This window comes from Marmota monax, unplaced genomic scaffold (assembly GCF_021218885.2).
Source record: "Marmota monax isolate L192 unplaced genomic scaffold, Marmota_monax_Labrador192_F-V1.1 WCK01_AAM20220418_F8-fsc00234, whole genome shotgun sequence".
NCBI classification, from domain to species: domain Eukaryota; kingdom Metazoa; phylum Chordata; class Mammalia; order Rodentia; family Sciuridae; genus Marmota; species Marmota monax.
This window is the reverse complement of record NW_026692493.1, coordinates 1,543,058-1,567,766: the sequence shown is the minus strand read 5'-3', so window position 1 is coordinate 1,567,766 and position 24,709 is coordinate 1,543,058. Positions and strand designations below refer to the sequence as shown.

The following is a 24,709-nucleotide window of genomic DNA, read 5'->3' as shown; positions in this document are numbered from 1 at the left end:
GGAAGGGCAGGATGGAGCAGCCCAGGACACGTTAATTAACAACCTTAGAGCTCCCTGTAGGGAGGGGCAATCCTGGGACAGGTACCTTAGCCACAGGTTGGCTCAGGGGCAGGTTCTTGATAAGGGTGGAGGAAGGGCTCTGAAGGAATTTCAATCCCTCGGGAGCCAGTCTCCAACCTCCCGGGACTCACTCAAAATTGGCCTGACTTGATCTGACCTGACTCGACTTACCTATCTATACAGACTGCCTCTCTAATTCTACGTCAATGGAGGCTGAGACAGGAGGATTGCAAGTTCAAAGCCAACCTCAGCCTCAGCAAGGCACTAAGCAACTCAGTGAGACCCTGTCTCTAAATAAAATGTGAACTAGGGCTGGGGATGTGCTCAGTGGTTGAGTGCCCCTGAGTTCAATCCTGGGTACAGACTAAAACTGGCCCCACCATAAGATCCAGGTACACATACCACCCCTCCGTATTTATCCAAAAGAACTAAGTCTGTGAGCTTCAGAGATGCCTGCATGCCAAGCTGTGGGGAGCCAGCCCAGCCGTCTGTCAACAGAAGAATGGATAAAGAGAATGTGGTATATGTACACTATGGAGCAGTCTTCAGCCAGGAAGAAGAACAAAACTGCATCATTTGCAGGAAAATGGATGGAACCGCAGGGCATCTGTAGATATAAGCCAGACTCAGAAAGACAAGGTCCTCTGCTTTCTCTCAAATGTGGTAGCCAGAGGAAGGAGCCCATGAGAGGGCAGGGGAGGAACTGGCCAAGCTCTGTGCATGTGCAAATATGTAATGATGAAACCCACTGTCCTGAACAATTAATATGCACCAGTAAAAAGTAAAGCTAGGTAAAAAAGTTAAAAAGAAATGCAAGGCACTCACACTAGAGAAGAAAAATCAAAATCTATTCACAGGTGTCAGGTCTTACGTGTAGAAAATCCTAAAGAATCCAGCAGGCACGGTGGCACACACCTGTCATCCCAGTGGCTCGGGAGGCTGAGGCAGAAGGATCATGAGTTCAAAGCCAGCCTCAGTAACAGCAAGGTGCTAAGCACTTAGTGAGACTCTGTCTCCAAATAAAATACAAAATAGTGCTGGGGATGGGGCTCAGTGGTTATGGACTCTTGGGTTCAATCCCCAGCACACACACAAAAAAATAAGAAGAAGAAGAAATAATTTAAAAAAAAAAACAACGAAGAAGAAGAGATAGCAAAAAGAAAAAAATAAAGGAGAAAGAAGCAATCCCAGCGCTCCTGATCGCCAAAGGGATTTGTTTATTATTTATTTATTTTACTTGTCAATGGACATTTATTCTATTTATATGGATGCTGAGAATCGAACCCAGCGCAGCCACAATTTTGAAAGCTACGTCCTGATTTCCAAACGCTCTACAAAGTAACAGGAATAGAAGGTGTGAATCGGGCATAAGAATAGACATGTAGGGGCTGTGGCTGTGGCTCAGAGGAGAGCGCTTGCCTTGCGCGTGAGAGACCCTGGGTTCCATCCTCAGCACCACATAAAAATAAATAAAGGTATTGTGTCCAGCTACAACTAAAAAATAAATATTTTTTTTAAAAAAAGAGTAGACATGTAGGTCCAGAATTGAGAGCCAGGACTGACCTCCAGCAGAGTAGGGGAACACAGATGGGTAAAGGAGGGTCTTTTCAACAAATGGTTCTGGAAAACCTGGATATCCACAAGCAGAAGAATGGAACTGAATCCTTATCTATGTCATATTCAAAAACGAACTCTCAATGGGTTAAAGATTAGATTTAAGAGCTGAAACTGTAAAACTCCTGGAAGAAAGTATAGGGGGAAATCTTCATGATTAGATTTGATGATGGTTTCTTAAATATGGCATCAAAAGCACAGGCAGCAAAAGAAAAAAATAAACTGGATTTCATCAAAATTTTAGAAATTTTGTGCATCAAATGACTCTATCAAAAGAACAAAAAGTCAACTGACAGAATGTAAGAAAAAATCTGCACATCGTATCTCTGATAAGCTCTGGTATCCAGAATATAAAAAGAATTTCTACGATTTAACAACAAAACAAACCAAGTTTTTAAAAAGGCCTCAAATAAACATTTTCCAAGGAAAATATACAAGTTGCCAATAATCACATGCAGAGAGTGTCAACATCGTTAGCAAGTAAGAACCTGCAAATTAAAACCACAGGGTCAGGGATGAGGGGGAAGGGCTAAGGAGTGACATTGGCCAAATTATATTGTATATTGTGTGCGTGCACAAATATGTAACAATAAAGCCCATCATTATGTACACTCCAATGCACCAATTAAAAATGGGGAAGAAAGCAAAACCACAGTGAGATACTACTTCATACCCATTAGGATCACTATTCTTTTATTAAAAAAAAAAAAAATAGGGACTGGGTTGTGGCTCGGTGGCAGAGCACTTGCCTAGCACGTGGGAGGTACTGGGTTCCATCCTCAGCACCACATTAAATAAAATAAAATGTATCCATCTACAAGTAAAAGAATGAAAAAACAGAAAGTAGTAAGTGTTGGAGACAATGTGGAGAGCTTTGAATCCTCGTGTATTGCTCGTGGAAGGAAGAATGCTACAGCCCCAGGGGACAGCAGCCTGGGGACTTTGGGAAAGATAAATGGAGAAGTGCCATGTGAGGCCACGACTCCACTCATAGTGTCCACCCAGGGGAACTGACGGCAGGAACTCAGGTTCAGGGCCAGGGCCTCACAGTGGACCTGGGTGTCCACGGATGGCTGAAGTACCCGGGAATATCATTTGGCCTTAAGAAGGAAGTTCTGACCCAGGCTGCCTCCTGGGCAAATCTCAGGACACTGTTGAGTGAAACACAGCCCAGCCCCTCCAGAGGACAGAGGGGGGGGGGGGGGCTGCTGTGACCTGGGGCCAGGGCCAGGGGCCAGAGCTTGTGCGGCCACAGAGCTTCTGCTGGGGAAGACTTCCGAGTTCTTAGAAGGTAGGTGCTGGTCCCTGATGGATGCCACCCATTCCACACCCAGAGAGTTTATACGGTGTAAATTCTACCTCAGTGAAGAGGTACCGAGTCAGGGAGCACTCAGGCGGATGTCCACGCGGAGAGAGGGCTCCCAGACCCTTGGAGGAAAACACTCCTGGGCTGCGACCGGGGGAGGCTGGGATGGCACGCCTCTTAGGTGACAGAAACGATCTACAGAGTTTCTACAGGAGATGCTCTGAGAAGGGGTGTGTTGGGGGTCCCCCAGGCTGGCAGCAGGGAAGGCTCCTTTTTAGATTTGTTCCCTACAACTCGCAGGAAGAGCCGCCTGCCCAGCAACGTGCCTTCGCGGATCTGGGAGAGGCAGGTCACCGAGGGGAGAGCGGAGGCGGCCTCTTCTCCCGGTAAAGAGGGGCTTTTACCTCTAGGAACCCCAGCTTCCCAGGAGGACAGGGCAAGGGGCAGAAGCAGGGGGAGCAGACCTGAAGCCTCTGCAGCCGCGGTGGAGGTGCGAGCCGTCTGGACCGCAGGATGGACTGCGGGCCGGCGTGGCCAGCCCTGGAGGGGGGGCGGCAAGGGCCCAGGAGGGCAGGAGGCTAGGTGATGGACAGGTGGGTCGGTAGGCAGAGACCGCCGTGTGGGTGACAGACGTGGATAGTTATGTAGGCGTGGACAGGCATACAGATCCTTCCAGGGCGGCTGGACCGTGTCCCCGTGCGGATTGCGCCCAGGAGCAGGGGCCAGGGCGCGCCCGGGCAGGAGCCCTGCCAGGGGGAGCCTGGGGGCGAGTCTCCCTGGGGCGGTGGAGAGCGGCGAAGGCGGAGACCCGGCGGGCGTCCAGGGCTGGGGTCTGGCAGCCGCGAGCGGCGCGGGCGGCGGCAGGTGGCTCCGGGGCCAGCGGCGCCGGCGGGTGGTGGCAGGCCAGGCCGTGCGCAGGGTCCGGGAGGAACGGCAGAGGCGGTGGCCAGGGGGCGTCCCCGCCGGCTCCCTCCAGCCGTGCCACCCGCGTCCTCCAGCGCGCGGCCACCCGCGCCACCGCGGAGCCGCACGCCTGCGCGCCAGGCGTCCCCCGTCCCCGCCCACCCCAGGGGCCGCGCGTTCGGGGGGTGCGGAGAGGGGTCGGCCTCCTGCTGCGCAGAACGCCCGGGAGACGCCGGTCCCAGCTTCCAGTTAGGGTTCCGCTCTGCTTTAAAGCGACTTGGAACTACTCCTGGCCCCGCCGAGTTCGGGCCGGCCCTCGCCTGGCTCGCGGGGCCTGGGAGCCACCTGGAACCACGGGGCCGAAGCCCTCCCTCCTCATTCCCACGGGCCGGACGGCTCCGCGGCAGGTCGCCCGCCCGAGCACGGCACAGCGAGCCGTTTCGTGGGTCCCACAAGAACAGGAGGGACAGGACACACGCAGACGGGGGGGTTCACGTGGCCGTGGACTGCGGTGTACAGCAGGAGACTTGGGGACAGACGTGGCTTTCCAGGGTGGAGAGCCGGGTAGTAGGACGGGGCGGGCGTGCGGGGAGGATGGGAAGCGGACCCAGGTGCAGGTGGGCTGGACGGGCGTGGGGCAGAGGTGGGATGGGGAAGGTGGAGACTGGCCAGGGGTGTGAGAGACGTACTGTGGGGAGGGGAGTCGGGGAGCTGGCTCCTGCGCGACACCAGAGGCCAGGCGTGGGGTGGGGCATCCGCGGCGAGCCCTTGGGAGAGGCCTCAGCCCTGATCCCCCGCGGAACCCAGAGCCATCTCCAAGCCATTTTGGTTCCGAGATGCGCAGGTTAAACCAACCCCAGCTGGGGGCAAGGGGGGCGCCACCTGCCTTCCAGCGAAATCCAGTGCGTGGGGAGCCTGCGCCCCGGGCCGGCCGGGGACAGGCTCGATCCCCAGGCCCACCTCCCTCCTGCATTTCGAGGTCTGGTTTCTGCCTGGCCTCGAGGCTGGGCGGGAAGCGTCGCGGTTTCCCCATCTGTGCTAGACTGAGGGCACTGGTGGGGGCAAGGACAGGCAGCTGCGGGGCGGCCCCGCGACCTGCGACCCGCTAGGCGTGCGCTTAGGAGGGGCGCGCGGGCCTGCGCCTGGCTTAGGGCTCTTGGAGGGGTGGGAGGCAGTGGACGTTTCCCTGGAGCCTCCCTGGGCAGGGATAAGGGAGGGGGCAGAGCCAGGGGACTCAAGGGTCAAGCCTTTCCCCTTCCTCTGCTTTGCTTGCCTGGCGGAGAGTGTCTTTAAGGACATGCTCTTGTCACAGGTTCCCAGGACAAGAGTGGTTGATGTCCCCTAGGCCCTGGCCCATGGAAGGCTTCCCTCATGAGGAGAGATGGCCCCAGACGTCCACACTCAGCCACGTGCTCAGGTAAACTTTGAGCTCAGGTGATTCGGTCCCTCCTTTCTCTTCCCTAGAGAGTCTTCCATGAGCTGGATGGTGCAGGTCCAGTGTGACCATTACCTGGGTGACCCAGGGCCTCGGGCCTCTGCCAACAAGAACCAAAGGGAGGCTCCCACTGGGATAGTGTGGACAGCTCTATGCCCCAGGGTCACCTGACCCCCACCTCTGGAGAAGTGGAGCTAGCACCTGCTCCTGTGGAGGTCACCGAGGTGTATAGGGACCTAGTGTCCCTCCCCAGTTCACCCGGGTCTTCCCAGATACCCCAGCAGGGTCTGTGAGTGGCACCTGTTGCTGTGCCCGGCAGAGAAGCCCTTCACTGAACCACTGGTCCGCCTTCTCAGAGATGAAGAGGCTGCTTTCTGGGCCATGTGGTTGGCGGCCTTGGCTGTCGATTTCCGCCGGTGCGTGCTGTGCCACCACAGCCCTGGCCGCCTGGGCTGTACCTAGAGTTCCTCCATCCCTCCCATGTCCCCCCATCCCCATTATGGATCAGCATGAACATATCAGAGAGAACTTTCAGCCTTTGGTTTTGGGGATTGGCTCACTTCACTTAGCATGAGCTTCTCCTCAACTACCCGAAAGATCCAGCTGGAATCTTGACTGGTTTTTCTGTTAGATCTGTGGAGCACTTTGGGAAGACGACTGCCTGTGCTGAGCCTTCAGGTCCATTGGTGGAAGGCTTTGCCTTTCTGGTATTTTGTTTGTTGTTTGTTTCAAGAGGGTTTTTTAGTCTCCCCCTGACAGAACTTGTGCTTGTCAGAAGCTGGCCCAGGCACTTTGGGAGAGGTTACAAATGGTGACCTTTTAAACCTTGGTTTCCAGGTCCCCGTCTACCTGGCTGAACCCATCCTGGGAGCTCCTTTGTTGTTTGTTTGTGTATTAGTGTTGTTGTTGTTGTTGTTGTGTTTGGTACCGGGGATTGAACTCAGGGACACTCAACACTGAGCCACATCCCAGCCCGATTTTGTATTTTGTTTGGAGACAGACTCTCAGGGAGTTGCTGAGGCTGAGTTGCTGAGGCTGGCTTTGATCCTTGTGTCTCAGCCTCCCAGCTGCTGGGATTACAGGTGTGCATACCGCCCCACACCCCAGGCTTCCTCCGTTTTCTAAGAGACTCCTTGGGATCTTCTACATAGTAATCAGGGACAGTTTTCTCTTCCTCTGCAGGTGCAGGGGTCATCCCCACCTTGACCCTGTTGCGCTTTCACCAGGAGGCTGCGAGCTGTGAGCTGCGCTGGCTGTAGATTTCTGTCCAGGCCAGATCAAGGTCAGGGCAACTTGCTGGGGCAAAAAGTCTGCACTGACAATTCATTCTCTGAGTGCTTTCTCCCTGTCCTCCTTCCCTCCTTCAGTGTGCCCCACCCTGGGGACCACTGCTCTTCTGTAGGGAACACATCATTTTTGTTTTTAAGTTTTCTCTTGTTGTCTTTGGTTTTCAGAATCTGGCTATAAAGTAACCTACCTTGGAGTGAAATTCTCTGCTCCTAGAATCTGCAGGTTTATGTCGTGCACTAAGCTCGGTGAATTTTTAGCTAGAATTTTACCATATATTTTTTCAGTCTGACACGCCACTCCTAGGGCTCCAGGGACGTGGGTATCAGGGCCACCACTGTGCCAGTTCTGTTCATTTTCTTAAATTATTTTTCCATTGTTCAGATTAATTTCTCCTCTCTTCTGTCCATTCTGCTATTGAATCTGACCAGTGAGGTTCTTTTTTCTTTTAGTAATTACATTTTTCAGTTCTAAGATTGTGCTTTGGTTCTCCTTTTCAAGAGTGGTCCACTTTATGTGTATATATTTTTAGTTATATTTAGACACAATACCTTTATTTTATTTATTTACTTTTATGTGGTGCTGAGGGTCGAACCCAGGGCCCGGCACATGCTAGGGAGCGCTCTACTGCTGAGCCCCAGCCCCGTCTCCACGTCATGTTTTGAATACAGTCCTGCTGCCCTGCCACTGTGGCTTGATTCTAGAACAGACGAGTTTCTTTCTCTTCCTCATGCCCTTCCCCTCCCTGATCTCTCCCCTCACTAATCTGGGGCGGGGTAGAGGACAGGATTACCTTTCTTTCCACTCTAAACTGAGTTATCTGTCCTTGAGCACAGGTCCACACTGATATGAAGCAATTCAGACCCCCAGGATGACACTAAGAGTGTCTCCCATTGCAACTCTGGACAGAGAACAGCATGGGACACCTGGAGTGTAGCCTTTAAATCACCTCTTCAACCACCTCTCACCCCCAATGGGCAGGATCACAGCTCTGAGACAGGAGCCCCTGTGCTTCTCCTTTGCTAGAAGAGCAATAAAACTTCTTTTGCCTTTTTCTCAAATCCATGTCCTCATTGGATTGGCATCGGGGACAAGGACAGAGCTTTCCATTACCTGATGCATCTTGTTTCTTTGCTGAGCCGGTGTTTATGTCAGGACTGTTTGCAGTTGCTGGTTCAAGCATCTCTAAAGAGCTCTCTGGAGTCCTTGATGAACAAATCACCTTTGCGAGGCTCTGCAGTGCTGCCATCTGTGGCTGGGATTTTCACCCTCCTCATCTGTCCAGTGGTTTTGATTTCTATCCTGGGAAATTTGAGGTTGATGTTTCATGTTAATCTCCTGTAGGATATGGTCCCTGTGTTGGCTCAGTTCCCAGGGCTCTGCTGTAGGTCCCGGGCTAGCCGACCTGTGCACCACCTTGAAGAGGGGCTCAGATCCACACACCTGCAGATTAGGGATGAACTCAGGAGTTCAAAAGTCAGAGTTCTTGGGATGTCCTCCTCACGCTTCTTTTTCTCTGTGACTTTCTGGTACTTTCCAGTTACCACTTCTGTATTTGTGACCAAACGGCAGGAGAAGGGAGAGGGGAAGAGCCCTTTGGGAGGTTGCCACACCCAGAGTGACACACGTCAGCAACTGGAGAAAACGATCCTATTCACAACAGTCTCAAAGATAAAAATATGCCTGAAATGGGCTTAATAAAACAGTCTGGCACAGTGGCGTCCCACAGCATTCCCAGTGTGCGGTGCTGAAGAGCTCTGGACATGGGACTTCCAAGGATCAGCAGCTCACTACTGTTCGAAGGCCGTGCGCCCCCATGCCCATCACAATGTGAACAGGATCTTTTTGTGTGTGGGTATGGAAAAAATCATCAATCTGATCATAAAATTTATATAAAAAGCGCAAGGATTCACAATAGCCAAACAATTTCAAAAAGGAATGAAGTTGGAGGACTAACAATTTTGAATTTGAAAACTTGCTACAAAACTATAGTAATAAAGTGAGCGATCAACGTCCAGATCCATGGAGCCCAGGTAGGCCCATCTGGACTGGTCAGTTAACTTAACGACGCTGCCAAGGATTCCCATGGGGAAAAGGGCTGTCTGTCCCACAATGACACAATGTGACCAGGTACCATGTGTCAGAGATAGTGGAGACCCTCGCTTCATGCCTATCACAAAAATGAGCCCAAATGAACCTTGAAGACATGGAACCCTGAACTCAAAGGAAAGGGGGATCTCCACGACTGTGCCAGACAGTCCCCTGGACAGACACCAAGGCAGGGTCCATGAAGGAGAGGGACTGAACCCATCACACTGACAGTTCCATGCTCCATGACTTCATTAAGGAAGTGACGTTTGGGAGAAAACATTTGCAGATTGCCGCTGTGACAACGGACTCGCACTTCACACTCGGGGACACGGGCACCGGGCACCGCCCTGGCTGCTCTGCCACTGCAGCTCAGATTTTAAAGGGACAGGTTTCTCTCTCCTCCTCTCTCCCTGCCCCTCCCTGAGCTCAGGGAAACAGGTCACCTTTCTTCCCATCCACGCAGACTCCTGTCCCTGAGCACACACCCTCCATAGGCAGGACATCCTCCAGACTCTGGGGATGGCCCAGAAGGTCTCAGAAATGACTGTCTCCCACGTTAACAAGTGAATTTCAGCTCCCACAGAGACAGGTGGAGTGTGGCCTTGGAGTCGCCTCTGAACGCCCCTGTTCCTGCCGATCTGTGGGACAGGGTCCGCTGTGTTTCCCCTTTGCTGACAAAGCAATAAACCTTCTTTTCCTTTTTCTCAAAACTGTGTCCTCCTCATTGGATTGGCATCGGGGACAAGGACTGAACTTTCAGCAACAAAACAAATAGTTAAAAATGCTTAAATGGTAAGTTTTAAAACTATATATACACACACACACTTTTTTTTTTTTTTGATACTGGGGATTGAACTCAGGGGCACTCAACCACTGAGCCCCATCCTCAGCCCTATTTTGTATTTTACTTAGAGACAGGGTCTCACTGAGTTGCTTAGCGCCTCACTTTTGCTGAGGCTGGCTTTGAACTTGCAATCTTCCTGCCTCAGCCTCCCAAGCCTCTGGGCGTGTGCCACTGCGCCTGGTAAAATGTTATATATATTTTACCCAATTAAAAACGAGCTGGGTGCAGTGACACACACCTGTAATCCCCATTACTCAGGAGGGTGAAGCAGGAGGATCCCAAGTTCAAGACCAGCCTGGGAAACTTGGGCCCTGTCTCAAGATAATCATAACAAAAAGGACTGGAGTTGCAGCTCAGGGGCAGAGTGTTTCCTAGCATGTAAATAAAATAGATAAACATGATTTTAAAAAATAGTAAAAATACAGGCAAGACGTTACATTAGACATTTCAACAGAGAAGATAGGAAAGGTTTTGACAGATAAAAGGTGGTGACACCATTGGCTACTAGGAGTATCCAAGTGGAAGCCGGAGGGCTCACTTCACACCCCAAAAGGGCCTCCTGGGAGGCCACCAGTGCTGGCGGGATGTGGAGGCAGCGGCACTCCCCTCACCAGGGGAATGTGCAGCAGCTTCCGAAGGACCCGATTCCTTCCTCTACCCAAGAGAAATGACAGCGTGTCCACCATGCCCTGGGCCTGAATGACCACAGCCCAAATGCAGGAACACACAGAGGACCCGTGCACTGGCATGTGGTGTGTGTGTGTGTGTGTGTGTGTGTGTGTGTGCGCGCTCACGTGCTCCTTGTGTGTTGGGTAAATGCTGGGTGGTGACAGGACGGGACCCGAGTGGACAGGCAAACATGGCGTATCCAAGTGCGGGCAGCTCGGTGGACACAGCTGAGCACCAATGGACTCACAGTGAGCATGCCCAGCAGCAGCCAGACACCACTGAGCTGTCAGGGAAGGCGGGTCCGTTGAGGCAGAGGCTGGAAGTGGCGGGTACCAGGCACCAGGATACCTTCAGGTGACGAAAATGTTCTAAAGCTGGCTGGTGGTGATGGTTGCACAACTCAGCAAATTCACTGAATTCCCTCAAGTGTGGGTGGACGGCTGAGGCTGCTCACAGTGGGCGGGCTGGATGTATGTCAATCACACCTCAGTCAAGTGCTTTAAAATCCCTTTCCCGGACTTTAGGAGCTCTCCCTTTGACTCTCTGAGATATGCCTGCAGTGAGTCAGGGTTGGTCCAAGAGGACTTTCCTCAGGTCTTAGGGACTCTCCTGCCTCTGCACTGGAAGAAGGCTGTCCCACCCAGCCAGCTCCTGTCCTGGAGCTGCCGTCCACCCTGCAGCCTGGCAGAGCCCAGTGCCCCCTGGTCCACTGTTGCGGCTGCCACCAGGACCCTGAAGTCTGGGCCTGAGGTCCACTCCAAGCCTGGCCTCAGGACCCCCCAGGGCCTGCCTCCAGGAGGCCGTCACTGACCTCCAGAGGAGTGGGTCCCGTCCTGTCACCACCCAGCATTTACCCAACACACAAGGAGCACGTGAGCACACACACACACACCACGTGCCATAAACACACATACAAGTGACATACACACACATGTACACACACACCACATGCCATAAACACACACACCACGTGACATACACACATATACACACACACCACGTGCCATAAACACACACACCACGTGACATACATACTCATGTACACACACACCACGTGACATACACACACATGTACACACACACCACGTGCCATAAACACACACACCACGTGACATACACACTCATGTACACACACACCACATGCCATAAACACACACACCACGTGACATACACACACATGTACACACACACCACGTGCCATAAACACACACACCACGTGACATACACACTCATGTACACACACACCACGTGCCATAAACACACACACCACGTGACATACACACTCATGTACACACACACCACGTGACATAAACACACACACCATGTGACATACACACATATACACACACACCACGTGCCATAAACACACACACCACGTGACATACACACACATATACACACACACCACGTGCCATAAACACACACACCACGTGACATACACACTCATGTACACACACACCACGTGCCATAAACACACACACCACGTGACATACACACACATGTACACACACACCACGTGCCATAAACACACACACCACGTGACATACACACTCATGTACACACACACCACGTGCCATAAACACACACACCACGTGACATACATACTCATGTACACACACACCACGTGACATACACACTCATGTACACACACACCACGTGCCATAAACACACACACCACGTGACATACACACACATATACACACACACCACGTGCCATAAACACACACACCACGTGACATACATACTCATGTACACACACACCACGTGCCATAAACACACATAAACACACACGCCACGTGACATACACACACATGTACACAAACACCACGTGCCATGAACATACATACACGTGACATACACACACATGTACACACACACCACATGCCATAAACACACACCATGTGACATACACACACATACACACACCACGTGACAAACACACATACACGTGACATACACATATGTACACACACCACGTGACATACACACACATACATACACACCACGTGACAAACACACATACACGTGACATATACACACGTACACATACCCCACGTGCCATAAACACACATACCACGTGACATACACACACATACACATACCCCATGTGCCATAAACACATACACCACGTGACATACACACACATGTACACACATACCACGTGCCATAAACACACATACACATGACATACACACACTTGCCACACACACTCAAATGGTAGTTTATCCCCATGGGCACTGGGAAGAGTGTCCCTGAGGGTGGCCCCATCTCTTGGGACCTCCCAGTCCTGCGGGGGACTAGGGAGCAAGGGCCAGGGGGCCTCGTGCAGGGCAGGAGCCTGGGTCTGGGCAGGACCCACCTGTGTGGGGTAAGCCTGTGCCCATCTGGGCTGGAGTGGTGCCTGCACCTGGCACCGGCTGGGGCACACTGCTGGGGGCCTGCAGGAAGGCAGCTGTGACAGCACGAGTGCCTGTACCTGTGGCCTGCAGGGGGCACTGCGGCCAGTGGACTCTGCCGGGTCTGGGCAGGCTATCAGGGGCCAGCATCCATGGGCCTGGGCTCCTTCTAGGATGTGGGCACGAGGCGGCTGGGCCGGCCTGGTCTCCCATACTGCCGCAGACCCAAGGCCGGGTCCCTGCACCCTGCTCGGTTGTTCCCGAGGTGAGACCACTGCAGTGTGGCCGGCCTAAGAAGGGTGCACCTCACCACCCTCAGGCACAGGCTGCTGCATGCCAGGTGGGCTCGGGGCTTGCCTTCTGATACTGGACAAACCCCACTGAGCCAAGGGTGGTGTCTTGTGCTTTCACCCCTGAGGGGACTGTGTGAGAGAATGAAGGCCAGAGACAGAGAGCAGCTGGCGTCCCATGGTCAGGGAGCTGCCCACCCTCAGCTGCCCACCCGGGACTGGGCCTAGCATGGGAAGCTGGTCCCTGTCCACACCCTGTGGTCCAGCCCACTGTGCCGGCAGGGGTCGCTGGGTGACCTGGGCAAAGGCACAATCCCTCTCTAAGCAGGCCTGCTGCACACCTCCTCCCCAGCCCCCTTGCTCCCCGCTGCTGGCCCAGGGTGCCCACAGCTAATCTGGCCAGCTGGGAATGGGGCATAGGGGTCAGGTGCCTTGAGGCCGGGCCCGGCTAACCTCGTGGTAGGAACAGACTGTCCCCAAGGCTGGGGGTGGGGGAGGGAGCTGAGAGACCAGGGGACCACAGCCCTGGTCCTTAGTCCCACCCCAAGCTTTGTTCGACTCCCCAGGACCGGTCAGCACGCCCAGGCTGCTGCAGGCTGCGCCCATGCTCACTGCTGGTGCTTCAGAAGGAGGGGCTCCACGTGGGCCTGCGTCTGTGGGGCAAGGTCTTTCCCATCTGTCCAGCCTCCAGCCTTGCTTGGGTCAGACTGACCTCCTGCCCTCCCAAGCATCTCAGGCAAACCTCCTCCCTGGGTTGGACTCTGACCACTCGGCCCTCCTCCTGCCTGCGCTGAAGAGCTTGACCTGGACACTCCACAGGGGAGCCTGGGGGTCAGCACCCCCACACCACCGCCTTCCACATTCGCCTGGCCCATCCTCTGCCCTCCTGCCTCGGCAGCCAGCACCCCAGACCTCCGGGAGCCAACCCCAACTCTGCAGTACCCTGGATGCCCTCTAGGCAGCTCCACAGAGGTGGGACCTAGGGGGCCCAGGACACTGTCCTAGGGAAGTTCTGAACAGTCCCACCCAGGCAGACCTTGGTGGTCTAGGTCACGTGCCTGTGACCGTTCTGTCTGTGGTGAGGGAGCCCAGCCAGCAGCCCTGGGCAGGAGGGCCAGGCACACAGGTCCTTTTCCCCAGCTCCTTCATACCCAGGGCCCCGGATCCCTGAAACTGGGTATGAAGAAAGCCACAACGTGGCCTGGCCACTCCTCAGATCCAGAGCACCTGCCCACCAGAGTGGCCCTGTTGCCTGACAAGGGCACCCTCTGGTCCTCCAGCCAGGCCTGGTGAGGCTCCTGGGGGCCTCAGCTGGGCTGGGTCTAACCTGAGACCTTGGGTACCAGTACTTCGTCCCTCTCTGGTCCCCTGGTTGCCGTGCTGGCCAGAGCATGGAGCCACTGGGCACAGTGGTCTTTGTGAGGAGCCCCAGGGACACAACGAAGTAACAACGGCTTCTGTCTCGGGCAGGCACAGCCCAAGAGGGCCACCTGTGGGCCGGACCCTCAATCTACACCACCCTGTGGACCCCACCTCTGCAGGCAGCCACAGGGAGGGCTGCAGGCCAGAAGCCTGTCATGGCCCCCATCATCCACTGGGCCCCAGGGCCTGGGGCTTCTCTCTGATACCACCTGTATCAATGAAAGACCAGCAGGCAGCTCAGGCCAGGCAGGGCTGAGTGACCTCCCAGAGGAGGGTGGGCAGCAGCTTCCTTCCTGAGCCCTTTCACCACACTCATCCTGGTGGAGGGGCCCTGGGCTCCAGGGGTGGGTCTGAGCCTGTATAGCTGCTTACACCTTGGCCAGTGCCCGGTCTCCTGAGCGGTTTCCCCCACTGGCCGATTCAACCTCTGGTCGAGGTGACCCACCCCCAAGGGAGGTCCCTTATTGCTCATCCCGGGGCAACCCTGCCCCCACCTTGGTTGAAAGCTGGGGTATGGCCCTCTGGGAGGGGTTTCCTGCAGTGCCAGGCCAGGGGAGGGCAGTGACCTGTCAGAACCCAGGAAGGGCAAGGAGTGGGGCTCAGTTAGGTAAAGAATCCTGGATGTCCCTACGGCTGCCTGCAAGGTCCAGAGGCCTCTGCAGAGGAAAGGCCCACGGAGGAATCCGAGGCCCAGGATTGCCTGGGCCTACACCCAAGCCTTGGCCAGGGGCCAGGGATGAACAGGGACCGCCAGGCTTTTATCTACCTGTGGGCAGGGGCCAGGTCTGCTGACACTCCCTGATACTGGCCCCAGGTCTCAGGCCCAGCAGCTCCTGAACACTGCCCTCACGGAGGCCGTGTGTGGTACCAAGTGTCCTCACACTGAAACACTTAGGCCTGTGGGCCACCCCAGCTGGGGCTCAAGCCTGGACTGAGGATCAAATGGGTGAGTGCCTGGCCTGCCCAGAGAGCTGCCCAGCCGACCAGGAAGTCCTGTGTGACCAGGTGTGCCCTGGTCTTGCTCAGGGCACCTGGGCCCATGGGGGTCTGGGTGCCCAGATTGTGGGTGGCCCCTGGGGCCTTAGGGATCACTTCCCTCCCGTGCAGCCTCAGCGCCAGAGCCCTGCCAAGCCTTAGCTCTCGTTTCTGGAGCTGCCTCAGAGGAGAGAAACAGAGGCCCTGGCAGCTGCGGGCGGCCAGTTTTGGAGACAGAAGTCCATGTCCCAGCCCCCCTCTTTGGGAAGCCGAGCTGGCCTCTGGCCCAGTGGGTGAGCAGGCCAGGAGAGGCAGACACGGATGGTGGCCTTACTACCTCAAGGACACAGGGCAGACCGGGGCCATGTCAGCCTTGGCTCATCCTGTGACCTGCTTGGGGCTTGGCTGTGAGCAAGACAACCCCGTGGGACAGCCTGTGAACACACGGGACACCACACCCCTGCCATCAGGGCCCAGAGGGTTCCCAGAGCTTGACCAGTGGTTCTGCAGGAGACGTTTATGTGCTAAGTCAGCAAAATTGACTAAAGACATGAAGACGTGTGGCGATGGGGGCCCAGGCTAGCAGAGGATGATGAGGGCCACCTGGTCAGGCCTGAGCGAGGACAGCGTGTGGGCCCGGGCAGAGGGGAGCTCAGGCCTGGCAGTCTCTCCTGGGGGTGGGAGAGGCAGCAGGGGAGGAACCAGAGCAGCCTGCAGATGGACGGTCCTCACTCTGGGGACAACAGTGCTGGCCTCAGGGAGGTGTGGGTTTCTAACAGACCATCCTGGCCCCAAGAAGCCCTGGGTCTGAGGAGTCACTCTGCGAGACCCTGACCACAGGCTGGAGAGTCAGGATGAGTCCAGCAGGTCCTGCCCCCAGCAGCAGGCGTCCCCCACACACCCAGGACCTGCAGAGTCAGCAGGACCCTTGCCCCCCGCCTGGCCTCCTGCACTGAGTGGGAGGAGGCTGGGCACCCAGATCTGACAGGCACCGGCCAGCCTGCTGCACGCCCTGCAGGTGGGAGCAAGACAGGGGTCCACATACCATCACCTGGGCCTGGGTGGCCAAGGGCAGTGCTGTCCTGGAGACTACTCAGCCAGTGAAGAAGGGGCTGAACACCCCCAGCCAGCCCCCACCCAGGAGCCTGGAGAAACTGAATCGGGCTCTGCTGGGCCTTCTCTCCAGGGAGTGGCCAGACCTCAGGGCCTGGGGCAGGAGAGGCTCAAGTCCACCCCAGCATGGGACACCTACAGCCTGACAGAGCCCAGGGGAGGCTCTGGGGAAGGGGCTTGAAGACTCCACACCCAGGACCTGGGAGCAGGGGTGAACCAACACTCTGCCCTTCAAGTGGCCCTGGAGGCAGAAGCAGCAGCAGCCCTGCCAGGGTGTGTTCTGTGGGCTGCCTCTGCGGGGGCCACAGGGACCCTGGAAGGTCCAGCCTCCACACCCCTGGACTGGGCGAAGCTGCAGGAGCAGGGCCCGCTGAGGACACCTGGCCATGGGCATGCCTGAAGGGGGTCTTGAGACTGGCCCCTCCTGGCCCTGCCTCCCTGCCTCCCAGCCTCCACTGGCCCTGCCTCCCAGCCTCCACAGCCTCTCCTGGCCCCTCCTGGCCCTGCCTCCCAGGCTCCGTGGCCCCTCCTGGCCATGACACCCAGGCTCCGTGGCCCACCCCGGCCCTACTTCCAGCCTCTGCCTCCATGAAGCACAAGGGCTGCGTGCTCCCCGCGTGACGTGCTCCCTGTGTGACATGCCACACCACCACCGGCCCAGAGCGGCCCAGAGCTGTGGGCTGAGCACCAGTCAGGCACCACACCTCCGACACGACGCCCAGGACAAACCTTTCCTCCTCTCCAGTGAACCTCACATCTGTGTCAGCGACAGAAAGCCGACACTGTGAATTCCTGGCACCCCCAAGAAGGACAGCCCCAGGACTTGGGACTCAGTGGGGTGCCTTTGGCCAGCAGTGGTGCCCAGCCCAGCAAACAGCCACAGTGGAAGGGTGAGGAGGGCCTGGCGGTGCCACAGGCTCCTCAGCATGCCACCCCTGGGCTGGGCGGCCAGGATCCAGGGGCCTGCACCCACACCCTTGCCACCCAGGGTACTGGCACTGCCCCCACTCGGGAGCATGGGGGGGCTACCACAGTTTGGCAAACACAGGTTCCTGACTCTCTGGGCCTGGGTGTCCCCTAGGACAACCTGGGAGTCCCTGCCTGGTGGAGCTACTGACACCCATGGTGTCCAGGCCAAGGAGTGGGCAGACAGCAGCACCCCAGGCCCCGTGATCAGAATGAGACAGGACTGCGGGTGGGGGTGGGGAGGTGGGCCAGCAGAGCTGACGTCCTTCTTCCTCTCATCCCAGAGGGTCCCACACAGGCTGGACCACTGAGGTGGCTTGGCCTTCCACTCTGGGGCTGCCCAGGCTTGGCACATTCCTGCATAGACTGGGAAGCCCCTGCTGGGCAGTGGCCTATGGCAAGCTCCGTGCTGCCCATGACTCTGCCCCCCACCCAACTTGTGGAGTGCTAGGACACTGCCCCCAGCACATCCATCAGGACACCCGTGGCACAGGGCCGCTGTGGGAAGCCCCCGCAGGCTCTGCTCACCTGACCTCTGTGCTGAGCGTGCCGACCAGCACCATCCTCCATGAGCATTTTGTCCTGGACACGGGTCAGCCTCCAAAATGCCGCCATGCTCCCGCTGCCCTGCTGGGCCCCCACAACACTCCCACCATCACAGCCAAGATCTTCCGCCAGGACCAGCACAGGGGAGCTCCCTGAGGACTATCCAGTGGTCAGATGGCTGGACAGATGCATGGATGCGCAGAGATGAAGGGGAGGGGAAGTAGGTGGGTAGATGGATAGCAGGGCACCCTCAGCTAACAAGTGGAGAGACCTGGCCCATGGTGACCAAAGGGTCACCGTCACCAGGGTGGCTGTGGAACTGTCCCCACCAGGGGCATTTACACCGGGAAACCCTTGAGTGCTCCACCGAGCCCCACCCTAGGGTGGTGCTGTCTGAAGACCCCACTTCTGGTGTGTGCAGGAGGGGGCGTTAACTTCAGAACCTCTGCTCCCCAGCAGGCTCAGGGAGGGCTGACCAGGTCCAGGCTGTGGAGCGAGCCACTACTCCCTGCCCCTTCCCTTGCCTGGGCTGATCTGGGAGTGCCCAGCCTCCACCGTGGTCTCTCAGGAGAGGCTGACCAGACACCACGCTCCCAGGTGAGGCCAGGCGCCCCTCCCACCAGCCCCTCCCTGCCTGCTGGACAAAGGAAAGGTGGTTTCTCCCACTTCATGGGCCAAACCCCCACCTCTGCTGCAGCCCCAGGCTGCTTCCCACTGCCCTCCATGGTTCCTTGGCAGGTGGCAGGCAGGGCTCTCTGGGGGTCACAGTGACCTCATTCTGAAGTCCCAGCACTGGATGCTAGTTAGTGACCACACAGGTCCCCTAGGCAGGGGACACAAGGCCATGGGCCTAGACCACATCTACCCACAAGACATACCATACCTGGCCCATTCGACACCTGGACGTGGCTCCCACTGGTCCCCTCCCCACACCTGTCAGCCCAGTGCCCAACCACTGCGGGCTGCCTCTGTCAGCACTCTGACCTCATGACCCCAGGCCTGTCGTCTGCACACACCAGCACTTGCCTCTGACACCTCCCATCCCTCCCACAAACTCCCACTAGTCCCAGACACAAGGTAGCACACACCTCTCCTTCTCCACACCTGAGTGACCATCTCCATCTCTCACCCAGCTGGGCCTCCTAGAGGTCAGAGGCCATTCCCAGGCATGGCCTTCAGGCTGACAGCAGCACTGTCCTCTCACTACCCCTGTTGGACCAACCTGCCCCCAGCAGGCTGGTGCAGACAATGGGATGACACCCAGGGCCAGCACCACATGCAGGACCCCTGGCCTGAGGGCGGGGACACTAGGAAGAGGCAGTAGCTCCACCCTCCACCAAACACCCAGCCGCATCAACACAGGGCATCCGATCCGTTATGTACAAAAAAAAGTTTTTAATTGAAATACCTGTATAAAAAATATGATCTCCAGACATCTCACACTTTCCCGATGCCTTCTCACACCGGGGTCACAGAAACACGGCTGCTAAAATAAATTAAGGGCTTGAGACTCTGGCCCCCCACCCCCAGCCTTCAGAGCCAGCAAGCAGACTGTACAAGGTCAATAATTTAAAACCCACCCCCAGGGCAGAGTGCCCAAGGTGGCAGAATCACCCACTCCCCTTAAGTTAGCCACTGTACAAGTTCCTCCTGCTACAGACACGGTGGGTCTGGGGACCAACTCCAGGTGCAGGAATAGAACCAGGGTCAGGGACCACACAGCCTCCCCAACCTGCCCGTCCCTGGCCATCCCAGGGGCTTGGAGGACTGCTGAGAGGAAGTAACCTCAACAAATAAATTAAAGAATAAATAGCCCGGCGGGCAGGGGCACCCCCCGCGGGTCACACCATAAATAACTGACATTGGCACGCGGGGACACAGCTCGGTGGGGCAGTGGGCAGCAGAGGCCCGACGTTGCATTGCTTGTGCAGGGACATGCCCAGATGAACACCATGAGACTGGAGACCAGGAGGTGGGCTCTCCAGATCAGACACCATCAGATGGAAAGACCGCCCCCCCCCCAACGGGGCAGTAGGGTGGGAGAAGTCTCTGGTTCAAGTATCCACCCAGGGCAGGTGAGACCTTGCTTGGCCCCGAGCCATCTTTGGACAGAAGAGCTCGAGAAAACCCAGTCCCAGGGAGCAGCGTTCAAAAAGGCACTCAAAGCAAAGGAAACAGGCCCGGCGCCAAGGGCAAAGGTCACCGGGAGGCAGCCCAGGCAGAAGAGAAGTCAGTATTCCGGGAGGTTGGCTCAGCCCAGCCCCCCAGCAGGAAGTCCAGGCTCCTCCTCATAAGCTCTCGCTGCTGGATGTGGTGCTGGCCCCATCGTCCGTGTCCAGGGAACAAAGCTGCAGGTCACAGTTCTCAGGGGCACCCTCCTCTCCCCCCAGCATCCAGGGGTGGGCAGCAATCTGGTCCAGCGAGGGCCTCTCGGAGGGCCGCAGGGATAGACACCACCCAATGAGCTGCTGGCACTCTGTGGGGGAGAGGACAGCATCAGGAGGGGCTCAACTCCCAGCCCCTCCCCGCAGCAAGATGCACAGCTACACACCTGGGGAGACCCTCCTCCGGAAGAACAGGCGGCCACGGAGGATCTCCTCGTCCTGCTCAAAGGGGATATCACCGCACACCATATCGTAGAGCAGCACACCAAGGGACCACACGGTAGCAGAGCGCCCGTGGTAGCGGTGGTAGCGGATCCACTCTGGGGGGCTGTACACCCGGGTGCCTGAGAGGACAAACAGGGTCAGGCCCACACGACGGGTGCTCCCGCTAATGAGTCCTAGCCTGGCCTCAAAATCCTGCGTGTCATCAGGCTGGAAACACCCGGGTGGGCCTACCCACCGCGGAGGGACCGGCGGGGAAGGGCCAGCACGCCCCCAGCTGGCCCGACTGCGGAGGAGCGCGTCACGTGAGCCAGAGCTCCAGTTTCACAACACACAGATGCGAGGGGAGAGGCCTCCCGGCTAGGTCCCGCCCCAGCCCACTACGCCTGCGGGCGAGGGGAGGGCCAGGAGGCGGGGAGCCCGGGCTTCCCCGCGCTCCGCAATGCGGGGATTTCTGCCGCGGCGCCCCCGCGCTCTGCACGCACGCACGCAGGGAGTCCCTCGAGCGCCGCCCAGGCTCCGGGAGGGGGGAGGCAGTGTCGAACACCAGACTGCGCCCTGCGTCATGCGCGCACCGTGGGGTTCCCAGGCTGTCACCCCAGTTCCCTAATAAAGAGATCCCAGCGCCCCAACGCGGCTGAGGGGACAGCCCAGGCGCTCCCCCGCCCCCACCCCCGCAAATCCGGTGCGGCGCGCGGCCGCTCAACAGTCGCCGGCTTCTGCCGGAACGCGGCCGCCGCGACGCTCACCGTCAAAGTCGGTGTAGACCGTGTCCTTGAGCAGCGCGCCTGAGCCAAAGTCGATGAGCTTGAGCTCGCCCGAGCGCAGGTCCACCAGCAGGTTTTCGTCCTTTATATCGCGGTGCACCACCCCGCAGCCGTGGCAGTGGCGCACGGCGGCCAGCACCTGCGCGAAGAAGCGGCGCGCCAGCGGCTCGTCTAGGGCACCGCGCTCCGTGATGAAGTCGAAGAGGTCCTGTGCCGGCTCGGGCCGCTCCAGCACCAGCAAGAAGCCGTCGGGCCGCTCGAACCAGTCCAACAGGCGGATGACGCCCCGCGCGCCGCCCGCCGCGCCCACCTTGCGCAGCAGCACCACCTCCAGGGGCACGGCCGCACCGCCCTGGGGGACAAGGCGGTCAGCGCACAAAGCCCAGGCGCGGCGGCACCCGCCCCGCGCCCGCCTGTCCATCCGTCCCGCGCCCGCGGACTTACGAGGCTGCCCCACTCCGTCACTCGCTCCTTCACCACGTGCTTCACGGCCACCTGCAAAGGGGACGTGAGCGGTCAGTACCGGCAGCGGAATCGCGGCGCGGGAGAACCCAGGTCCGCCCGGCAGCCTACTCACTGGGAGTCCGTCGGCAATGCGACTGCCCGCGTAGACCGTGCCGAAGCCACCGCTGCCCAGCACGGCGCCCACCTGGTACACCTTCTCGAAGCTCTCCTTGTCCGCCTTGGCTGTGGGGAGGCGCGGGCGGGTTGGTGCGGGCTAGGGCGCGCCCCCTGCCCCCGCCCCGGCCCCGGCGCCCGCGCGCGTACCTGGTTGTAGGATCTTCACTGGGAGGTGGTCCACGCCACCGGGCCCGCAGAGGTGCGCCAGGGAGCCGAACTTGGAGAGCAGCATCGCGGGCGGCCTCGCGCTCTGCGTCGCCTCTCGCCGGGCCGGCGCGGACGCGGGAGGGCGGCCTCCCGGGCCGCAGCAGCCTGGCGGATCGGGCGGGCGCGCCGCACACCGGCCCTGGGGGGCCCGAGGCCGGCGCTGGGCGAGGCGGGCCGCGCGGAGACCGCGTAGACGCGCAGCAGGCCGAGCGGCTCACACGCCCCGGCCGCTTCGCCCCGGGGTTTTGGGCCGCGGCGGCGCGTATCCCTCCGCGGGGGCGGGACCGGCCGAGGCCCCGCCCCCTTCCGCTCGCGGCCCGCGCGGCGCTGCAGCCCGGAACCTGCCGGCGTGACGCCGGGGCAGCCGGGCGTCGCCTGCCCGGTAGACCAGGGCCGCGCAACGGGCGGGACGCGGCGACCTGACGGGACTAGCTTTCCTTAGTGGCGTCGCGGAGGCGCACGGCGTGCAGCGGCTCCCTGCCGCGCGCTCGCTCACTCCGCGCACGCGCAGCTCGCGCGCGGGCGGTGGCCGCGCACCTCGGGAGGGGCCGCGGGAGCCAATGAGAACTGGGGTTTTGAAAGGACACCGGGACCCCAGCCAGTGGCGGCGGGGGGCGGGGCTTTCCGGCTCCGCCTACAGGCGGCACAGAGGAAGGTCACCCGCCTGGCCGACGAGACACGCGTTTCTCCCCCCCCCCCCCCCAGCTGGGCCCCGCTTGGGTGTCCCGAGAGCGTGCAGGGCAGTGGGTACCGGGCCCCGCTGATAAGAGAAGTCCTCGAAGAACCCCCGCGGTACCCCGAGGCCTTGTGTAACTTACACTGTGCGTGTACGTCACTGGCGCCTTGCGCCCCCCAGTTCACGTTTTACCCGGTATGGGGAGAACCCCTCTGCTGCCGCTCCGCGGCGACCCAGTCCCCGCCTTGCCGGGGGCGCCACCTCTTCTCCCTGTTTCAGACCTCACGACCATGGTCCCAGGCCCTCCAGAACATGCCCGCCCTCCTTGGCCCTGCCAACCTGTGCCTGGAGGGCTCTCATTTTGCCCCTCATCTTCTTGGCATCGCCCTGGCGGCTGTTCTCCTTGACCAGGGGGTCCTCCCCGCCTGCAGCGGTGGCTGTGATCGGGCCCTGGTCCACATGATCCTGGTAGGGACCTGAGCCTACCCATTCCCTTTTCTGTTTCTTGTCCAGACCCCAGACTCTCCAGTGTTGATATAATCCTACAGGTGGCTGCTCTCTGTCCAGTCCAAAGTCACTGACCTAGGAGCAACTCAGGACTCTGGGTGTGAGTGGCCATCTGCCAGCTCCCCTGGCCCCAAGAGTGAGTTAAGGGCTGTGGGACCAAAGGGACCATTGTCAGGTGCTCCCAGTAAGTGTCCAGGCAGGGATCCAAGCATGGTGGGGCTGTTCCTAGCCCCCTGGTGTGACCCTGCACACACCTATCTTGGGCTTCCCTCAGCACCTCCAGCTGCCCAAGCCTGGCTGCCATCCTTCACCAGCACTGGCACTTTCCTTCCACTGGTGCCAGTGACCCCCACCCCAGCCTTTCTAAGGGTCCTGTAGCCTGGCGCTAGCGGAGGGCCAGCTCAAGACCCTGTGTGACTCAGAAGCCCCTGTGTAGCTCTCACCCCATCTGCCCAGAGCTGGGGACCCAGCCTTGCTTGTCTCTTCCTGCTCTTTGGGCCTGTGGTCCTCCCTCCTGGCCCTAGGAGCTCTGACTGGCCTTTTTCTGTAGTGTGGCCCATGAGGGCAGGGCCAGGGCTGGCCATTTAAACCATGGCCTCCCATGCCAGCCAGCACAGGGCCCCCCACAGGGTTAAGTCCCAGGTAGGGTGCCCAAGCCCACCTCTCTGCAGACCGCCCAATACCTGCAAGGCAGGAGGGGCTGTTGCCCACTGCAGGTCCTTACAGAGGACAGGCTGAGGCTCCCTCCCCTGTGACAGGACAGCCAGGCTATGCTGGACCTTGGACCTTCAGACTGGGGAGGGTGGGAGTGCTGGAAAACAGTCTGGGATCCGGAGGGTGGCCATGGCAGATCCTGGTGGAGGGGTCAACACCTGGGAGGAGCTGCGTCCCTGGTCCCTTCACAGTGGACCACTATCCACTGTGTGAGTCTCCAGGCCAGTGCCCCACCCCATCCTAGCTGTCACCCAGGCTGGTCTCTGAGAGTCAGCTTTGGGAGGCCAGGATCTGGGGTGATGTTATAGTTTAGATGTGAGGCGTCCCCCAGAAGCTCCTGTGTGAGACAGTGCAAAAGAGTTTAGAGGACAAGTGGTGGGGACCAGGGCCTTTCCCCAGTTAGCCTCCATCCTCTGCTGAGGATCACCTGGGAGTAACCCTGGGGAGGTAGGGTGTGGCTGGGGCGTGCCCTTGGGGTATTGTCCCAGGTGAGGGGAGCCACCCTCTCCCCCCACCGCTCTCCCTCCCTCCCTCCCTTTCTCTCTGTCTCTTTCTACCCCCCCACCCCTCTCTGCTTCTTGGTGGCTGTGTCAGTGTCCTGAGCTTCCTTCCTACCCCACTCTTGTGCCATGACGTTCTGCCTCACCTCAGGCCCCAAAGGATGGATCTGCCATCTGTGCACTGAGACCTCTGA

At 58.4% G+C, this 24,709-nt stretch overlaps 1 protein-coding gene and 1 long non-coding RNA gene across 3 annotated transcripts; one reads left to right on the top strand and one right to left on the bottom strand.

Annotated features, from left to right (window-relative positions):
* The first annotated feature begins 4,077 nt into the window (after positions 1-4,077).
* Positions 4,078-9,406, top strand: LOC124092133 (uncharacterized). Of its 2 annotated transcripts, XR_006851529.2 has the most exons (4): positions 4,078-4,290; positions 5,196-5,300; positions 6,501-6,600; positions 7,442-9,406. It is a non-coding gene; the product is annotated as an uncharacterized LOC124092133 (long non-coding RNA). The 2 variants fall into 2 exon arrangements; XR_009226721.1 differs by lacking the exon at positions 6,501-6,600 and having other exon boundaries at positions 8,146-9,406.
* A 9,886-nt stretch (positions 9,407-19,292) lies between these two features.
* On the bottom strand, positions 19,293-22,245 carry Pim3 (Pim-3 proto-oncogene, serine/threonine kinase). Its single transcript, XM_046443532.2, has 6 exons — positions 22,059-22,245; positions 21,868-21,977; positions 21,735-21,785; positions 21,273-21,642; positions 20,469-20,645; positions 19,293-20,393 (listed from the first exon to the last, which is right to left on the bottom strand). Exons 1-6 carry the CDS (start codon positions 22,141-22,143, stop codon positions 20,206-20,208), a joined length of 981 nt encoding a protein of 326 aa, XP_046299488.1. The 5' UTR covers positions 22,144-22,245; the 3' UTR covers positions 19,293-20,205.
* Positions 22,246-24,709: the final 2,464 nt, after the last annotated feature.